This window comes from Teleopsis dalmanni, chromosome 2 (assembly GCF_002237135.1).
Source record: "Teleopsis dalmanni isolate 2A chromosome 2, ASM223713v2, whole genome shotgun sequence".
Lineage (NCBI taxonomy): Eukaryota > Metazoa > Arthropoda > Insecta > Diptera > Diopsidae > Teleopsis > Teleopsis dalmanni.
Window position 1 is genome coordinate 171,427,834 of NC_051847.1, and position 22,588 is coordinate 171,450,421.

Below are 22,588 nucleotides of genomic sequence, written 5' to 3' on the forward strand. Positions count from 1 at the left end.
TTATTTACAGCGGAGTCTAAGATGTGTGATTCCTATATGCCTTTTCCTAATTCGAAAAAGAATTTTGGTAATTAACAATATTCAAAACAATGTTTTCCTCTTATGCTAAAGGTCAATATAGCTTAATTCTAGATATATCAGATTTTAAGGTAAGACATATACACAATGTACGCAATAGCACTAAGCAGACTTTGCATATTACTAAGATTTGTTAAAATTCTTTATTTTTCCTTATTCCTTATACTTTCTTTAAATCGTGGCGCGGGGGATAGTCAAATCTCTTAGTTTTCGTATTAAAGAAGTACGATTGTGTATAAATGTGAATATTCTATATAAGTACGTTCGCATACACACATAAATAATATTAAAAATTTATAAAAAAAATTGTTAATAAACCCCTTAAAAATAAAAAATGAATTATTTATTTATATTGTATCAAAAGTTTGATATTTTATTTCGATTCGTTCATATTCACCTAAAAATTATATAAAATTACAAATAATATTTTGTTTATTTATATATCTTAATTATTTTAAAAATATTTTAACAATAATAAAATCAAACATTTTAAAAATATTTTAAATTTCGAATCATTTCAAAAAGTTTTCAAATATAGATATATTTATTTAGTAAAAATATTTAATTTTGAAAACATGTTAAAATGGTTCAAAATTTAATATTTGTCAAATTTTTATTAATAAGATTGCACACTATGAAAACATAGAATATAGAAAATAAGAAAACATAGATTTTAAAATTTTGATTTTTCAAAATTTACATACAAATCCTTTCGTTGGCATTCGGTGTTTTAAGGACGAATTTTTAATTTGTGATTGTTTGTTATATTCTTGGCGTTCTTTTTTAACGTTATTTGAAAGTAATACTAATAACAATATGAATTAATAAAACTAATGCATAATTTTTGGTTCTATTGCACGTTCCATGCAGCAGTTTAACTGAACTGAGAACGGAGTGAAATTGTTCTCACGGTCATGCTAAGTACACTTCACTTACTTACATAAAACATATCCTATACGAATTGTCTACAAGCTAGTAACACCTATGATGATAATATCTACAAATACGCGTTGTGTTCTACAGACTCTATATATCTACACTAAAAAAACTAAATAATTACCCCACAATAAATTCACAAATTGTAAAAATATTAATTGTATTTTGTTCAGACCCCAATAAGAAGAGCATTGACCAAAAACTCAATGCAGTGTTGTTGAAGAGAAACGTATCCTTTTCGAGTTGTTTGTGGACATCGTATAGTTTTATTCCAGTTTCTGAGCAGCTTTAGCTTTAATGGCAGCTTCTTTATTGTAGTTTTTAATATAAAATGAAGAGAACATATAAGTAAATAGACCGGCGTTAAAGGTGAGTAGTGCAGCAATAGATTTCGGGAAAGAGCAATTGGGTTGAAATTGGATTTGTAATGTGTGTACGAAAATGATTAGAAATTGAACCTATTCGAATATAAAAAGAAGTAGTGTATAGTCTTTGAGTAATATTATGGATATTTCAAATTCAATTACAATTTGTAGAATAGTGATATATTTTTTCCACCACAAATACTTTTGTACTTTGGGACCCATAGCAGAGAGCAGGTAATAAGCATACATAATTATATGAATGAAAGAATTGATGAAACCGAGTAAAGTTCCATGACCACCTGTAAAATAGAACATCAAAAGTTTATTTATTTTTCATTTTTTTTTTAATTAAAAAAAAAATACATCGATTATATGTATTTTTCTTACCAGCGAAGTACTTAACGCCAACAAATGCGCAGACTGGCATTAAAGTGTGGTGATATAAATGAAGGAATGAAATTTGACGTTGTCTTTTACGTAAAACAAAGAACACAGTATCCAGCAGTTCAGTAATTTTAGCAATATAATATAACCATACAGCACGTGCCATCTATAGATATTTTAAAAATTATATAAAAAGGTTAAAATATATATGTTTCATTTTCTAATCCTACCCGCATAGATGTTGGATCTGTGGCATAGGTTACTGGTTGACAACGGAAATTATAATGACCACCCCAACCGCCTTTATAACCCTGTTGTAATTTAAGAATAATTATAGTTAGAAATAGCATTATTGACATAGTATACATATTTATATGATATTTCACATAGGTTACTTCTCTTAATAGTTGCTTATAACACAAGCTTTAATCCAATACAAACCTCATAGAATAGCACCCAACTTAATATAACCTGTACGGCATTATATACTACTAATGTGTTTTTCAGTTCATACGGTTTACGGTCACGCATATAGCGTGGTCCGGCATATAGGCAGAAATATAAGTACGCTCCTAGTATCATAAATAATGGTCCCGGTGCATTTGAGAGAAACCACGTTTTTGTTCGCATATCTTCATGCTCCACAAAAAAGTTGACCATTCGATCAACAATGGTATTCGTTTCATTCATTCTTAGCGACATTTTGTTTTTGTTAGAGTCTGAAAATAAAATGAAATAATTTTAAATCTCAAAATAAACATATTAAATTTTTGAAAAAAATTCTCTTTTAATATATTATTATACATATAAATTATTTACATACTCGTATAATATTTAATTAAGTTTTTACTATAACTATATCAAAACGCATTTATTATAGGAACTTATTATAGTAAACTTATTTATTATTGTTATTATAATTATTAGTCGTTTTGTTATTATTATTAATATGCTAGTCACATAATCGTACTAAGAAACATAGATTTCTCTGACTGTTTTTTCCAGAACTGTTTTTGATAAATCATCTGACTATTATTATAAACCTTAACATATATTAAGTTAACTACATCGATTTCTGCCTCACTGTAGATAACTCTTAAGGTGTTAACCCTTCGTCTAAAAGTGATGTAATAAGGGTCCAATCTTTTAGAAATCCGATAGAAATTTCTATTGCTGGACTAAGATATCCTTCAGATTAGTAGCATTATCTATTACTAATGATCTAGTAGTATCATATCTACCAAACAATAAAGCAATTAATAAAACAGAACAGTACATTGGCATTGTTCTTTTTTAAACGGAGGAAAGTATTGTTTCTTTATGGCATTATTATGGCTAGGGTTGCTTTGGTATATGGATAAATTGTTTACTCTGCCAGTCCTTATATGCATTTTGTTTTTTGTATAAGAAAAGTGCCTCATGACTAGATATTATTGCAATATTATTTAAAACAGTAATGCCATGTTTGACTACCTCATAAACTCTAAATTCTCGGTACACATATCTGTAATAGATATGAACGGTATAACGCCACTGATCTTGAAGACAATACGCTTGTCTTTGGAACATAGACATCGTTATATAATGAGATGGACTTAATAATAATAAGTTATGTATTTTAGTTTATTAAATATATTTATATTGAATATATTATTTTATAGAATAGATTGATTTTTGTTAGTTAAGGATGGATTTTTTTTGTTGATTAAAGCTATGGAAAGCGTTCAAAAATGTCCCTTTTTCTTTCGTTATTTATTTCTTTTTTTTAATTCTCCTTATAAATGTTTATGCACTCACCTCGAATTAACGGAAAAAAATTCCATTTTTAACTTGCCAAAAATTAATTTATTTTCAAAATTAATCTATTTAATTTATCTATTAAAAAACAAATAATTTAGTTACTTTGCGGCAATTTTCCAAATAAGTATTTTATTTTCTATAAATCAAATTAATACGAAAAAGTACCGATTTTATTGCATTCGATATTTTATTTTTCATCAAACAATTTAAGATAAAATATATAAAATCAAATGAATTGCAAAAAAATTTATTACATTAAAATTTAATAAAACAAGAGGTATAGCTTTCTTGCCTCAGGAAAACTACAACACGTTGCAGAAGTGATGTATTTGGGGTGCTGATAGAATCATGACGGTGCTGTTTGGATATTTGCTACCGTGTACTTCATAATGCATAAAATATGATATAATGTTCCTAAAATGTATACAATTTAGATTTTGTTACATGTCAGTATTCATTAAAATGATTAAGCATTACCGAATGCAATATCGAAACAAAATATACAAATGAACCGCAAAGTTCACAGAGAGGCTATTGTATGGACACACCACGTATTAACCAGTAACCGATAAATACACTTGACATCGATCATTGGGATTACAAAATTTCTGATTACTATCCAATTGCAATATAATAACGATTAATGTTATTGTTAATGTTATTGCAAATTTTTTTATCTTTTCGATATGGTTGCACCTCACCATGTTCAATTTTATCTGTTTGCATGAACAAAAATTATATTGCACGTGTGCTGTAGTGAATTGCAGTTTCATATTTTTATGATTTTCCACTTTATTTTGCTTAATTTAATTTTTTTTTTTTTGTTAACAATAAGATATAGATATATATTCGCACTTTTGCTCCAAACAAAGTTTCAAAAAATTGCAACTGCCCAGTTTAGTTTCAATCAAAAATTTATCCTTGGGTTGAACGAAAATGGTCAGAGTTGAATGTTCATGGATGAATTGCATGGATGAACTGTACTCTGTCGATGATAGTTCACTTAAATCAACAAAATAAAAATCGATTTTAGTTTTCTTATAATGATTACTAAATCCAAAAACGAGAAGAAAATTTAAGAGCATGAAATGCTAATGCATTTTGACATTGTTCCACTTAATAAATGCAAGAAAAGCGAAAGATGTAAGAGTTAATTGGGTCAATGGCATGCCGGTTTAACATTTTGTCCATCAAAAATGCAGGTAACTAAACTGCATGAAATAACATGTGTATATATGTTCAAAATACAAAGATACATTTTTGCTACAATAAGAGTTGAATAACTGAGGTATATTACCATTCTACACGCAAGTGCATTTTTCTTGAGAGCAATTGTATTTTTATGGATTATACGAAGGGTCATGTCAATAGTTTGATTAATATAAATATGATATAATAAAATCTGTACATTATATAGATACGTTATTGTTTTACATAATTTAATTCCTTAAAGAGGTTTTTTCGAACAATAGTGAAATACAACAACAAAAATTTATTTTTTATATTATTTTAATTAATTGAATTTTTGGCTGACCATACAGCTGTTTCGAGTATTGCCAAATACCCATCATCTGTGGTCTTGGAAATAATTCTTGTATTTAATTATTCGTAAATAATTATTTTTGAGACTGCAAGTCTCAAACCAGCTGTAGAATAATTGAATTAATTAATTAATTATAATTTTATTTTCAATTGTTAAATTTCAATACTATTCTGTTCGTAGAGGCATTATTTGTTGTATGATTTGTTCTTTCTTATGTATAGAACCTAATCTAGGAACGTAATGCTGAGAAAGTCATACTAATGTTACTCCACTAGTTACTTAAATAATTGTATTGATTTTTTTATCACAAGCTAAATAACTTTTAGAGATCTAACACATTCAAAATTAATTCCATATTTTTCTAGAAGTTGTCCAATATATATTATTTTATACTGGATTAACACGCGAGTTTTGTTTGTAATTTTAGTTGTCAAAAATTTTCATTTTGCATTAAAAGCAACAACAATTGACAGCTCTAAAATTATAAACAAAACTCTCATGTGAGTCCAGTATTAAAAGTAATGGATGGTAGTGTTGTTCACTTTATTCCAATAATTTGATAATTGAACTATTCAGCCAATACGAAGATTCGAATAATTCATTATCCATTTTGCAACGAATAGTTCGAATTATTCTATATTTATATATTGAAACTATTAAAAGAATTCGAATTGTTCATATACGAAAAGCACGAGTATTTAGATATATAATTAACACTTTTCTCATATGAAATGGTATATAGTTTATGTGAAGAAAATAAATCCAATTCAATAATTAATATTAATTATTGTATCAAATTGTGCAAGCTAAATAGTCGCTGAACTATATACCTATATAAATCTATATAGATATAATTATATTTATATAGCTCTATATATCCAATACATTATTTATAGTAATTCACTAAGGTGAAATTAATTTAAAAAATTTATGTATTTCAATTTTAAGTAGAGTTTCAATCACTTATAACTTTCTGCAATTGTTTAATATGTAGTCTTATTGGAGATTAATTATTACAGTAGTTAAAATGATTCCAATTCAATAATTAATATTAATTATTGTATCAAATTGTGCAAGATAAATAGTCGCTGAACTATATACCTATATATATCTATATAGATATTTATATCTATATATACAATAGATTATTTGATTCATTAAGGTAAAATTAATTTAAAAAATTAATTTCTTATAACTTTCTGCAATTGTTTAATATGTAGTCTTATTGGAGACTATTAATTATTACAGTAGTTAAAATGAATAAAATTCTTATTTGCAATAAGGAAATATTTCAAATAAAATAAATAAGTTTATTATATTTTCCGTGTTAATAATAAATTTTTATATTATTTAATTATTCAGAAATTGACTTTATTTCCAGAAAAAAATTTGGCGATAAACTATTTCATTCCGCGTTACACCTTTTTAAGTGAAGTCTTTTTTTTTGTACACATTTATTTGCTTTTCTAAAAACCATAAAAATTAATAAACAAAAATTGTTTTACCAATGAAGCCTAAAATTTATGGTTTTTCTATCTTTCGCATATTTTCTATTTCTTCCCATCGTATTCATTTTTTGTATAATAAATTGGCCTCTTTGATATTATGTTAGTAAGTCACTAAACAAAGAACAAATAAATAATATATAGTTAAGTAATATATGTATATTTAAGATATATATATTTTTTTTTGTATGTACTCGAGGCCAAGAAGTGTGAAATCTTCTACTACTTGCTTTCATTTTTCGATGTTCGATTCTTTATCTTTTAAGTTGTTTCAATATTCAAATTGTTCACTTAAGTAACTATTATACTGAGTTTTGGGTTTGTTAATTCTAATCAGAAATATGCTAATTAATTTGAAAAAAATTAAATTATAATTTCTTAAACTTGTTAAGAAAGCATGTTTTATGCTTTTGCTAAAAAACTAAATAAATCCTGTTAGTCTTCATTTTTTTTGCATAATTTGCAAAAATTAAAATATATTTCCATCGTACGATTTTGCAAGAATTTTAATCTCTTTTTATTTTAAAAGTAACATAAAAAAATTTCAATGTCACTGGTTTGGTATTATTGTTCTTGTATTGTACGAGTATTAATAAATTATTTATATTCCGACAGACATTATAAATAAAATGTTTTACATAATAAAAGTCATTAATTTAAACTTCCGTCTGAAAATTTTCCAATAGATACGGATTGGACTTTGCAAGTGTGATTTTAGTGTGAGATATAAAAACTATTTAATAAATTTTTAAGTAATTAAGGGAAATTTAATTTGATTGAAATTAGTTTTAACATCATTTTTTGTATCTAATTTTAATCTTGTTATATATTTCTTAATATATTTTTCTTTAAAAAAAAGGAATTCAACATTTGCAATTTCAGTTTATTGTTTAAATGTTATAAACAAGTCTATTAAAAATTATTAAAAATAGTTTTTTATCTATTAACGATTAAAAATAAAGCTGTTTAGTTGTAATTTCTATATAAAATATTCTAAATCAAGATTTATCTTGAACTTGTTGTCAAAATGGGTCAGTCCTTTATAATAGATTAATGAGTACTACATCGAAAACAATTCAAGTCTAATCACAAATAACAATAATTTTATATTGTATTTCAAATATTTTTTGATCTTAGGTTCTATCTTTTCTATTTGTGGTCTATTATTATAAGCAGGCGGCTATATAGAAACTCCCAATGTAATGTGCTAATTAAAAATTTGAAAAGAATTTTTTGCATTATATGAGTTTTTATGAACATTACCAATAAATTATCACAGTAATCTATTTACCTGAGACCCTATGCTCCACAAGAAGAAGAGGACTATAGTAATTAAGAAGCAAGTAATCTATTTACCTACAACCTTAGAAATCTTAGAAACAATATTATGCCAAATATAGAAGAAGTACTAGACATTGACGCTAATGACCTTTATGTTTTACTAATTCAAACGTTTTTTTTTTAATTTAAGAAAATTGACACTCATTGGTTACTGTCTTATTTAAATAATATAATGTCTGTATTTCTTAACGCTAATGACCTTTATGTTTTACTAATTCAAACACTTTTTTTTTTAAATTTAAGGAAATTGACACTCATTGGTTACTGTCTTATTTAAATAATATTATGTCTGTATTTCTTAACTTTCTTCTGCCAAGTTTTCTGACAACATCTCTTTTGATTTAATTTTTATAAACATATTTGCCACCTTTTTAAAATTAGTAAATATTAGTATAGATATGGATACTTATTAGAAAATATGAAGACCTTGTGGCAATGATGGTTTTTTCGAACACACTCTTGACTAGTTATTATATCAGCTATCGTATTATTAAATATTTACCTAAGCTTTTATAGAACGTGTATCCCTGTTTCAAATATGACAGGATTCAAGCTTAAGCCTCAGGAATAGGATTAAACGGGGTACTAGCTCCCAACGGAGCGGAGCACTGCGAACATGATTGATCTTTTGTGCTGAATCTTAAACCTTGCTACTTACAGTCTTAAAATTATATTCGAATAATTAAATCCAGAATATATTTTCAAACATCATTGAAGATGTATACTTGGTTATGTCAGAAAGAGATACGTGGCGGCCCAGAATTTATTTGATTTTCTTGTAAATACTTTTAACATTGACTAAAGCTCCTCAAATTATTTTATCCTAACCCGTTAACTTTATAATTTGTTGTAATTTCAAAAATATTACAGTTTTAAATTTCAACATGACCATTGGTGTCAAATAAAGTGTATTACGGCACAATTCTGCCATTGTACTCAACTAATGAATACATCAAGCAGTAAAGGTCAAAAAATGGATGGAATGTTGACAACTTCATAGTAGTTTGAATAATAAAATTAAAATATATTTTCCTAGTTTACACCTTCAACGTCAACGTTAAGTGCGTCTCTTATTTTCTGCCCACTGAATTCTCATTAATTTTTAGAGACAAAACTTTGTCTTAGCAAAATATTCGTATCTTAGTAATAACAAAAAATAACAAAAAATTTGTCATAGTAAATTTATAATAAAAATAGTGTGAGTATATTCAAAATTAAGATGTTTAAATTTTTCAGTGTTTGGAAATTCGGAGTAAATATTACCAATCTACTGTTAACACCTAGCGCATCTCATCACGATGCCAAAGATGTGTGTACGGAAAAGTAAACATTTTAATTTTATTCAGATACGTAAGGCCTACTAAATTTTATAAATATATTTGTCTAAATACTGATGGTTCCGTATATAAGAGAATTACTATTTGTACTCAATGAATTTGTTTAATAAATTCCATACACGTTTTTTCACTTTAAAGTCCACGTTTCTTTTTAAAAATCGGCCTTTTATTGAGTTCCGAAATTCTATTTATGCATAATAAGTTTAATAAGCATAAGGAATATTTTCATAAGATACCTGGAGACAACAATACAAACTATTTTACAAATAATCAAATATGCAAAACTCAGAATTGAGATTCGTACACACCGGAATTTTGACATTTGCTGGAGAGAACCTTTGTTGTCATACTTTTTTCAGCAAGTGAAGATTCTCTAGCATTAATTATATTAATAAGCCGGACAGGTTTCGGCGCGTGTACGTTTTTGGAAAAGAGTTATTGAATATCGGGCGAATCACTATGTGCGAATGTGTGGTTTTTTTTATATAAAACTACACAAACGAGTCAATTAATTTGTGATTTAATTAAATGATATTTAATAATTTGATAAATATTATATGCATATTCAAACATAGTAATAAAAGCCACACTTAATAAGAAATAAAAAAATAATATTATATTAAATATTAAAAGGTGATTTGTATTTTAAGTGGTTGTTGTATGGGTTGTATATGGATTGTAGACATATTATCGTTTTATGAGTTGTATTGATATTAGTAGTAAACACTTGGAGTTTTGTTTAGTGTGTCTAACATATGAACTCATTGTATTTATTCGGATGATTAGTTGTTTTTTAACTGATCCCCAGCTACAATATCTAGATTTTACTTATATTCTATTACATTTTTATACTTTTTATAATATTGGGAGTACTGCGAACCTATTGTATTTGTTAATAATATTGTCAACGGTTATTACCATTTACTTCTTCGACTACTTCACATTTAAAAGAACATTATGACCACATCATATATATACTATGTTTATGTTTGTAATATCTAGTCGAAGGTATTAGCTGATAAAAATTTAAGAAGAACAGTTTTAGAACTAACCTATCGTCCACTTTTGGATAAGGAAAAAGTATCACAATACTGACAGACAGCCAAGCGGCTAACAAGGCACTAAATACACATTAGGTGACCTCAAGACTGGTGCAAGCATATCTTGAAAACCTAAAGATGCTCGGCGAATTAAATCAGGTGTCAATTATCTGGGTACCGGGACATACTGGGGAAAATGAATACCCAAACAAACTAACCAGGAAACGAGCAGCCACACTACTGATGGAACTAGAACCTTTGTGTGAATTAGGTCGCAGTACACTCCTCGATCTCTTATCTATCAGAATTAATACATTCTAAATTACTTATTGGTACCTATGACATTAGGAGATATCAGGATTATATGGACTTATCACAAGAAAAACTTAGAAACATCACAGGAATCTTAATAGAAAACTGTAAACTAAAACACTATCTTAAGAGACTGGGCATATAGAACAGAAGAGAAGAGTGTTGGCTGGAAGACTCAGCCACACATATGTTGTTAAAATGTTCTGCGCTAATGCACACATGAAATGTATATCCTTACGGATAAGGTAATAAAACTATGCAAAGTAGGTTCTACACTACTTTTAATTTATGCAACAGGTCTTAAAGAATTACTTTAGTCGCAGTGCTACATCCCTTCTTAATAATAATAATAACAATAATGTTAATAATAATAATAAGACTACAATGTTGAAAAGTTTTTCAAAACATAAGGATCGTTTGATTTTGGCTAAATATTAGCAATACCACATTAGAGAGAAATTGTTGAAAATATATCTATCATTTACTTTAATTCATATTTCAGAAGTTGTTTTATATATATCCATTATTTATTTTCAAATAAATCCTGATACGCAACATTAGGGAAAAGGTGTTTACAATGTATGTACCATCCACTTTTGGCTAAATATATGTAATACTATTGACTAATATTGCAGAAAAATATTTACTAGTACAAAATTAAAGAGTTGATTTCATCAATTCATTCAACATTAATTAAATTTGATTTTAAATAATAATATATAATATTTAGTTAGTTATTGATAATTTTTGCTTTTGACTGTTATAAAATGTTACAACATTCTAATAGATTATCTTGATACCGATTTGCGCAAGCATTAATTCGATAAGAAAATACCTAATTTACAAAACATCTTTCTTTATGTAAAAAAAAAATAATATATAATTGCACTTTGTACCATAATACCGGTACGAAAATGACTTGCAGTATCATAGAGGATACTGCACACAATTTTACACAACTTTACACAATTTTACACAATTAATCGTTATTAATCTCAAATCAATTGGAAGGTTGTACTTAAGATTTATTTTCAGTAATTAACTTTTAATTACTGTAGCAAATTCGTTGTTATAGTAAAATACTCTTTTTACTGTTAAGAACTGATTAACTATAAAGCTGTTAATTATTACAACACTTTCAAGGCAGATAACGCTAATTACACATTGCATTGAATTAGAAATATTCGTACGTTATTGTATTTTATTCGGAATGGATGTGCATTGCTGCAGGAAGAGATTGAGTGCATACTGATTATTGTACGAGTGTCTTTATCAATGCCTGCAGCGTTGGGGATTAGAGTTCAACTAATTTACAAATGCTTTGATTAAATATATGATAGGATGTTATTTCTATTAAATGAATAAACACTTATCGAAATAAAGTAATTAGGTGAGATACACGTGAAGTGCAAATTGCATTTTCACATGTTAAGTTAATGTTAATATTAACTCGTAATTATTAAGCCAGCAGTCGAGCATGGGGAGTTATAAAATAGTGTCATATACGAGTAAAAATGCTACGCATGCGTAGATGACGTTCGAAATAAGGCACTGATAAAAGATAATATTAGTATTAAATAAAAAACATAAAATAAGAAAATTAAAAATAAAGTTTAAAAAAACCTCAATAAAGTGAACACACATGACGCTGCATGGGTAGTTGGTGGCCAAGACGGTTTTGCTTTTCGATTTTGAAGGTTAATTGGTGTAGGAAATGATTTCTTGCAGCTGGTTTGGGACAATTTACTGGGTGTGTGAAGCTGCCGTTGTCTTTATTATGCAGAATTTTTCAATCTTTGTTCGTATGTGTTTTGTTTTTAATTTTAATTTGGGTTGTAGATTTCAGTTTTAGGTTTTTAGTTTCAGGTTGTGGAGAAGCTGAAGACTAAACCGTATTTCAGTTGTTTGGCTGCTAACCTTGCCAATTGTGTTGCTTGAGGTACATTCAATAAAAAAAGTTGTAAATAAAACACTTGATTTTTTGTAGGTATATTATATATGCAAGATACATTTCTTGCATATAGGCATGTATGATCATAATTCGTTGTTGAACTTGTAACTTATTAAAAATTAATTTATGTAGAAATTTCATATAATTATTTATAATGAATTCATATAAATATGAAGATAGCATACATTTATAATTTACATTATTTATTAATATTTTAGAACAATTAAAAAAATTATTTTTGAAATGAAGGAAATCATTAAATTTATTTTTATCATTGACTATATGAAACAATTACTTCAATGTAATAAAGTATTAATATAGAAAAAATTAATAGTTTTTTAATATCTAACAAAAATTCCTTCAATTGTCATTAATAAAAACCTATTGATATTAATATATAAACAATTTTATTTATTGTTGTTTTAGAAATAAAAATACATAACTATTGTTTAACTAAGTACTTTTTTTTATCAAATACGTTTTTATTACAAAATAAAGCTAAAAATTAGTTAGGGTTTTTTTTACAGAATGAATGTTTTTTATTTTTGTACAGGTAAGTAATCTATGTTTTATATTGCAAAAACCACAATTTATTTATATATAATTTAATTTAATTATAGCTTAATATTGTAATTAACGACAACAAAAGTGTTTGTTGCAATTGTTAAAAATTGATTTTAAATACTGAAAATCGGTTAATACTAAGCTACAGAACAAAATATATTATTCTGTGAAGGTGTTAGAGACATTAACTAATGATGAAACTATTTGATGTTTTAAGTAAAATGAAGAATTAAAAGTATATGAAATAGTAAAAAATATTATTATATTTTATAAAATACATGCACTAAACCTAGGTATTGTTAATTTAAAGTTGTGGAAATTATTTATATTGACCCAAAGTGCTCTATGATCGTCATACGTTAATTATGAAGAGAACACTTAAAGCGTTAAACTAAATCAAAATTGAAAAAAAAGATTACTATAAAAAATTTATTGATTTTTATTTTGCTTCTTGAAAATAAAAAAATTTCGGATGCATTTTTGGATTATGTACAGCACTAAATAAGAAAATGTTTCAAAAATTGTTTAGCAAAATTTTCAGAATTGGTGTCAAAACCTATTAATTTTTTGTATATCCTTATTAATAAAAATTAAATTAATTAAATAAATATATTCTTTGCTATCATTGACAGTACAGAATAGGTTAGATTGAAGTGTCAGGTTTATGCACCAAAGCTCATTTAATTAAAAATAATGGCCCGTAATGGTACCACGGATATAGAAAAAAAAAGATTTGATATATTACTGAAATATATTATTAGAAGAAAAAAAACATAAAAGCAAAATAAATTAAAATCCAAAATAAAAACAAATAAATTAAATAAAAAGATTATTAAACCTAAACAGTGTCAAAAAATCATAATTAATTAAATTAAAAACAAAAAAAATTAATATTATTAAATTTAAATAAGTTAGGTGTCAGAACATTTTTGAAATGACGATCTGAATTAGAAGAGCTTTATAGTAAATCACCTGCAGTATTACTAAACTAGTGGCAGGTGTGAACATTTTAATATAAAAATTATATAATATATTAATTTACATTAATGTTTATATTAATTAGGTAGTAATAATAAAGAAGGTTATAAATCTTAATAATTAATTTTTAATCAAGTGAATTCTTGGGTTCACTATGCAGCTATATGAACACCGTCATATATGCATTAGCAAAAGTCTTTGGAAGTATCTATTGGTTAAAATATCTGTATATAATTATAGAACCATGGACTTGTCTGTATTTTATATGTCTATTCAAATAAATATTGTTTTATATACTTAGTATGTAAAGATTGTTTTTTGAAAGGAGTTCCAGTTGTTTAAAAAGAATAAAAAAAAGAAAGAAATCTTTTTGTTAACAGTTATATTGTTTAGCAGCGGGTATATGTAAGCTTATGAAATACTGTTTACGAAGAGAACTATTATTTAAGTAAGATAAAAAAATAGTCCCTATTATTTTTTTTTAAATATATTTTTATAACCTTAACCAATGTAAATAATAGTAAGTAATATTATTTTTTTTTGTATTGAGATAATTTGTTTCCATTTTAATAATAAATCATTAGAATAGTAATTTTTTTAATTTGTACTCAAATTAAACTTATATATATTTTTAAAACTATTATCTTTTGTTGTATGACAGTTAATAAATCTTCAATTACAAATTTATTCATGAAATTTGTTATGGGAGTTGCAAACATTATATTTTTGAAATGAAATATTATATATATTAAATTATATATAATTTCATCATATGTTACATAGAAGTGTTTAATAACAGTTCCGTAAATATGTAAAAGTAAAATTAAATTTTTAACAAATCCGTTTTAAAATAAGTGTTTAATAATAGTTCTGTAAATATGTATAATTAAAATTAAATTTTTTAAAAATCGACTCTCAAATAAGATAAAGCGCCACACAATAATGATTATAAATAGAGCCGGTACTAATTATTTTTTTGCAATTATACTTAGAATTTTTGTAAAAATTATTTTCTTGTGCATACAAAGTAATATTCAAAATCATTTTAATGTCTAATATTTGTTTTTCAATTATGTAGTAATATACCAATTTATATATAACTTGTTATATTTAAACGTTCTGGGAACAAGTTATTGATAAACTAAAGAGCAAGTATCGTTAATATTTTATATTATTGATAAATATTATTAATTTACTAATAATATTAATTGTTTATAACATCGATTATCAATGATAATTTTTATACTGAAATAAATTTCTAATTATAATTAAAGTAGGAGCTTGAGGTTTATAGGCAATATGATCAAACAACAAATAAACTTTATGTAGATTGTAAAACCCTTAAAAATATATTGTGATTATGAGTATCATAACCTAATCTGTAGTCGGAAATTTTTAATATATAATTGGAAAATATTATCACTTTATAAAAGCATTTTTCTTAATTAGAAGTGTAAATGTTTTTTTTCTATAAAATAAGCGAATTACTGGAATATATAGGAATTTCTAATGTAAAGAAGCAGCTGTCTCACTGGCTGTGGTATTAAGTTCACTTAATCATTTTAATTATATTGATTATATGTATAACAACATGAAAAGAAATAAACGTTTTCTTCAAAAAAAAAACCTTTTAATTATACATTTATATTTGAACATATAAATTTTTTTTGCTTACTTATGTATTATTTTAATTCTACAGTGTATTTTCTGAAAAGTCACTTAAAGGTCGGAGATAATGGCTTAGTCCAAGAAACAAAAAAAATTGTATAGTATTAATTTTAATAGTTTAACAGAGTCTTAATTAAATTAAAATTTATTTCATGTAGGAAGTTTATACCGCAAAAAAATTAAAAGACCGTCACTATGAGTTTAATATGTTTAAAGCTTTAGTTTATTTAATTAAAAATATATAATACATTTAAAAAGACACCTAATTTATTTCTAACTAACATTTGGAATTAGAATGCTGGCGCTATACTTCTCCTAGGAGTTGAAGGAGTTTATATATATAACATTTGGAGCACAAAATTGTTTAATTAAATAAATATGTTTTTTTTTGTACATATGTTTTATATATTATTATTCACAATAGCACAAATACTTTCCATTATTTTTCACCACATATTATACATCACTAACTTTTTTAAATATTATTTTTTATAATATAATTAATTATATTATTCTTTTATTTTATTATTCATACATAATATTTTAATATTTGCAAAATATTGCAACAATTTTTTTTAATTTTTTGTCGAAATTTGTTAGTTTCATAACATTTAAAATGTTTATATGAATATATATTTACATAAGAGACGTAGTTCTTACTATTCTTTTAGTGAGAATGGCTATGAAACTATTTTTTCTAAAAGTGCAAGACATTAAACCTTTAACTGTCTAAAACTTTAACTTTAATTTTTTCGCAACTATATAATCTTGCTAACATTGGCTATACTACGCTAGATAGATGGCCATCAACTGGAATATATCATGGATATATTAAAATAAATATAATAATTTTGCAAAGTTTCGCTTTAATGTTAATGACACTTAAATATTGACATAATTTTATATACTGATTTTTTTATTTTTTGTTTTTGCTAAAATATTGTTTAGTTAGCAATTATTGAAATTTTACTAAAAAATGAAACTTATTAACTTGTTAAATAAATTGGACTATTTGTTTATGTCGCAAAAGACTAAAAGAAATATATACCACACATAAATGTCTATAAATATGTTTGGGCTTGCATAGGTGCAGAAAAGCAATACCACTAGGAGTAGCATAATAAATATTAAACTATAAACAAAAAAAAATTAAATATTTTGTCCAAAAATAGCAAAGTCATCACCAAAAAAAAAAAAAGAAAAAAGAATAACATTACTCAAAATAAAAAAGACAAATTACTGAATAAAGAAAAATACATCTTGGAGATAATTTGGAAGTTTCGCGCACATAAAACAAATTAAAGTGAGTTCATTTTTGAAATCTTCAAGACATTGGCTAGGGAATTTCCTATACATTATTCATTCACGCAAATACGTTGTCGTAAATATTATGACGTTTTGGTGTAATTTATTTTAATTTGATTAAATAAAATTATTTTCTTCTCAAATTAATAAAATTACGTGCCGGTGACTTATTACTTGGCGGTAAATTGCCAAAAATAAAACAACAAAAAATCAAAAAAAAATAAAAAAACAATTTGTTGCCAATTAAATAAAAAGAAAGCCAAAATGTGCACAATGTAAATATAATTAATTAGCTTGTTTTGTTGACGTTTTTTTTTGATTTGCGGCCAATTACGAAAGGGCTTGTACCTTTGAAACCAACAACTAAAAAATTAGTGGGAGATAAATATTTTTTTGCTGGCCTATAAACTCATAACAAATTTATTGCAGCTAAAAAATACGCACACACAAAATTTGTTCAGAGCGGAGGTATTATCTATATGAGAAGTATCTTATCTGCATAAATTGGGGATTGGTGTTGTTTACAGCCCATGCACTTACGCATACCCAAGCAACGATGTTGTAATCTGACAGTTGATGATCTGTCGCACAATATTTTTATTCAATTTAATGGTCATTTTAATTTACAATTTTAAATCTATTTTGTGATTTTTTTTCTTTAATTTTGTCATTTACTTTAGAAAAGAGACCACATGAGACTACACTACAACTGCGATGGACAGTTAAAATGTAAACAAACCAGCATCTTTACGTAGTGACTGCATGCGAAGGGCATTTTGGTTTTTTGGCTTTTTGACATTGTATTTGAATGTTTGTATCTTGGGTTTTTAGTAGCGTTACGTTCATATCTTCCTTCTCTACGATTTTTCGTATCTGACGGTACAATTTTTAAAATTTAAATCATAACGAAAATATAATAAACACTTTATTAACATAGATGCGTGAACGTGTAATTTTCGGAAATACAGTGGCGGCTTATGCAGATCGCAATGAGAATATTTTGATATGACTTTTATTGATATTGGCTTTTATTCAATTTTTAGTTGTATATTTAATTGTATATACGGTAATTAATTTACAGTAATTGATAAATATATAAACCCATATGATATTGATTATTTAAATATGTAGTTTCGTTCATGGCATTACTTTACACAATTACTGAGTTTATTTCTATAAAAATAATTAAATAATAAAAATTATGAATTAAAACGGATTTTATATATTTATATATATTATAAATTATTATATATATTATATATTATTTATTATAATTTCAAATTTTTATGTAAAATGACCAGAATTCTAATGGAAATAAAAAAAAAAGAAAAAAGAAAAAAGTGAGGAAATTTTTTTAATTTCGAAAATTTAAATTAAATTTGATTTTAACGTCAGTTATAATGGGAGTGACTGTTTTTGCAGTCTCAAAAAATTAGTTACGAATAATTAAATATAAGAAATAATTCCAAGATCACTAATGATGGGTATTTGGCAATGCACGAAACAAGCAAAAATCTGAACAAATAAAAATTAATTATAATAATATAATAAAATTTTTTGTTGTTGTAGCTCACCTACTTTTCGATACCTTTCTACTAAATAAAAATAAAATAAAAATTTTTGTTGTTGCAATTCAGTACTGTTCGAAACCTATCGCAAAATTTAATTTTTAAGCAAATGTATTCAATGGTGTTGTTTCAGATACTGCTTAATATAAATAAGCACTTGTTCTTGGAATTATCTATTGGTTTGATTGTCAGTATTACATTTTTTGGATTACTTGTATTAGAAATCAAATATAAAACCTACGTATACTTAATTTGCTTTATTCAAGTTCTGTTTTTTCTGTCAAAACAACAATTGCAATTTCTGTGCTACTTTTAAAATTAACACATAAACCACAGCTATATAAAGCTATACTAATTATACAAAGTTATGCCTTTTCTAAATGTTCGTAGAAAATGTTTCTGAGTATCTTCTTTAATTTTTGTTTTTTTTTTATAATTTAATGAAAATGTTTATTATATTTTATTTTTTATAAAAAATTACTTATATTACAAGTGTACAAAAATAAACAAAAAAATGGATTTATTGAAAATTAAAAAATCACATTTTTAATATTGAGTTAATATTCATTAAAGAAGATAATATTGTACTAAAAAATTATTGAAAAAGTGAGAATAATCTTAAATATCTTTTAGAAATAAGGAAATATGTAAATTATAAAAGATTATAAATAAAAAACAAACAAAAATTGTTGCTAACTATGTTAATATGGAAATATCAGATGGAGCAGCGTGTTGCGGTTTTTATAAACCTTTTGCACTGATATCAAGTGGAAAAAGAGATAAACTGATAATATTATAATTATATTACTATATTATAATTTAGTTACATTTTTTACATATTTAAGCTGCGAGCCTATGGCAATGACTTTTAAAATAGTCTAATCTTGATATTATTTGAATTTTTACCTACATTTTGTAAAAGATGGCAATTAAATAATTAAGCTAGAAGACTAGTTTAGAAGATCAGTAACTAACTGAAATACATAACACATATTTATATAGAAATAAATATATTTAACATAATTATGTAAAATTTAAATACATATTATGCTAATAGTATACAAATGTTGAGACAGTTTCGTCCACTTTGTTTTTTAGCAAACTTTAATATAAATATTCATATATTTATCTTTATACATATAAAAAATGACATTTCTTTTTTAATTTTTCTTCGCATATTTTTTGCTGGGAAAAAATATGTAAAATATAATTTTTATATAATATTGAGCCCTTTGACATTAAGTAACATTAAGTAGTTGCACTCGTAACGTCACTGGCTTAGTCTAGCTTGCAACCAATGGCCAATAGCCAATATCGCAGCAAGTCAATTACTTGTGCACGTTCAATGAAAATATTCGTCTAGAGAAAATGCGCAACTATATACATTTTATTTCTTTACAAATTTGAGTTAATAATTTTATGGTATTTGTTGTTGCTTTTCTTCTTACTGATGATGCTGTTGATGCTATTGATGCTATTGATGCTATCGATCACATGTGTTATTTTGAACTACATAAACAATTTAAGACACAAAATTTTATTTGATTATTTTGTTAGTTAAATTTAATATTGAATTTTGGATTTTACATTTTTTCATATTATTTTTTTTTTTTTGATATTGATTTGTTTAAACTTTTAATAATCAATGTGTATGAATTTAATATGTTTGAGACTCAAATTGTAGTTTATGCGAATAGTTTATTAGTTATTTGTGTATGCGGTCGGTAATTTGATAGATATGCTGATTAAATATTTCGCAAGAAAATAAATTTCATTTTTGTAATATTTAAGATATGTTAGGTAATATGCAAATTGATTTGAAACGGTTACAAACATTACTAAAGCTTTGCAGTACATAATAAACAAGATTATTTAAAATGAAAAAATTCGCTAAAAATTTCCTTTTCGAAAATAAATAGTATATTATTAATATAATATAATTATTTTTTAATTATTCTAGCATAGAACTTCTAATATCAATACACATGCCTCGAATTGTTCCTTAAAAATAATAAAACTGAAAATAAATTTTGATTAGCTCACAACTCCTTTCTAAAAATAATAGTATTTTTATATGTTATTTTTATGAACCATAACTCTTTATACAAACACTTGAAGTAGTAACTAAATTTTTTTAATTTATGCAATATTTTCATTAACTTTTTGTGTAGAAAAAACAGCACTCATACGCAGTGTTAGTTTCTTCAAAAACTTACTGAATAATAAATTTTTGATTAAATCCCATAGATACAATATACATCGCTTTTATTTAAAGTTAATTATTTTGTCAAAGTTACACTTCTTATGACGACAAAGAAACTATTTTTTTTAAGTTAGAAGGATAAAATAAAAAATTGAAATAAAAGACAAACATGCATTCGTTTAGAATAGATAAATTTGAAATTTTACTTTAATAACAAAAGTTTCAATAAAATTAGAATTTTTTTCTTAAATACAATAAAAAATATTTCACATTTAATACTTGCCTACAGAAGATAAATCGTTTTCTTTATTTGCGAAGCTTAACTAAGTTTTATTTTATTATCCTGTAATTAAAATTTTTTGAAATTTAATTTTATATTAACAAAAACACTAAAAAATTTTTACACAAATATTTAAAGTTGCTTTTAAACACAATAATTTTTTTTACTTCAGTTCACAAGAATAAAAATTTTTATTTTATTTTATTTATATTAAAGCCGCACTATTATAAAAAAATAAATAAAATATCACTTTAATTTTAATTTTAATTTTTATTATTTTAAGTCCGTTCAAAAATTCTTACTTCGCTTTGTGATTTCAAATTTACTCAAGATCTTCACTTCTTAACGGTACGAATAGCTTCCACAGACTAAGTTTTGATCCGGTGCGACGAACCGTCTTCTATGATTTGCTCCGATCTTGGGTGACTGCAAGCTGTGCTTGTATTCGTGCTTAATAGTATCTTTGAGATCTTGTACCTTTTGTGCTTTATAGCTTCATAGCTTTACACGATCGTTGTGTGTGTTGGCACATGTTTCTTGAGGTTTTTGTAGCACATTTGCATTGAATGTGTATGTGGAGTTTAGCATATGAGCGGCTTTATGCAAACAAGAGAAACAATTTTGCTTTGTCAATGATTTCTGGTCGCTGTTTCGCATAGTCGAGTATGTTTCAAAAACAAGACGATTTTTTAAATTTATAAAATGTTAAAGAGTTTTTTCTAAAACACGGAAAAAATTAAAAATTGGAATTTTAGGTGAAGTTCAAGTCAAGAACGAACGGTTTAATCTTAATTTAAATAAAATATAAAATATTTAATTATTTCAAATTTGCGGTAAATTTTTTTTATTTATATATAAAACAAATAAAAAAATTTGGTTTTAAATATTTCAACTTTTGAGAGTATTTCAAATAAATTTTTAATTATGGCATAAATATATATTAGATAGTGAAAGAAAGTTACTAATTACACTTCAAAATTCCACATTCTTTTTATACTTAAGAAATTACAACTGATTAAAAGTTTGTAATTTACTAACTAAATATAAAAATTAACAGTTAATAAATATTGTAATTATGATTTTAAATTAAAGACAATAATAAATTGAATCTAAGAAAAACATAGTTATTAATATATATAAGAAAAGCACGAAATGTAATATGACAAGAAAAAACTCATTTTAATTGATTTTGGAAAGTAAAGGGTATTTAAATCGTAACATTTTTTCTAGGAGAGGCTTTACAGCAAAACTAATGGAGCTTTTAATAAGGTACAGATAACAGGTAAGTAAATAAGTAAGTAAGATAAGTGCAGATAAGTAAATAAAAAATGTAGTCATAATATATTTTTTACGAATTAAGTCCCCATTATAAACTCCAGGAATTTATTTTCTTCAATAAGTTTTGGAGAGTAACAAATTTTATTAAAGAA

General features: G+C 25.1%; 1 protein-coding gene across 1 annotated transcript; it reads right to left on the minus strand.

The window, feature by feature from the left end:
* Window positions 1–732: 732 nt before the first annotated feature.
* LOC119681469 (elongation of very long chain fatty acids protein AAEL008004-like) lies at window positions 733–21,657 on the minus strand. The gene is made up of 7 exons (XM_038094672.1): window positions 21,461–21,657; window positions 21,162–21,221; window positions 2,205–2,482; window positions 1,994–2,074; window positions 1,767–1,929; window positions 1,542–1,678; window positions 733–1,472 (listed from the first exon to the last, which is right to left on the minus strand). The coding sequence occupies exons 3-7, from the start codon at window positions 2,463–2,465 to the stop codon at window positions 1,281–1,283; spliced, it is 834 nt and encodes a 277-aa protein (XP_037950600.1). The 5' UTR covers window positions 2,466–2,482; window positions 21,162–21,221; window positions 21,461–21,657; the 3' UTR covers window positions 733–1,280.
* Window positions 21,658–22,588: the final 931 nt, after the last annotated feature.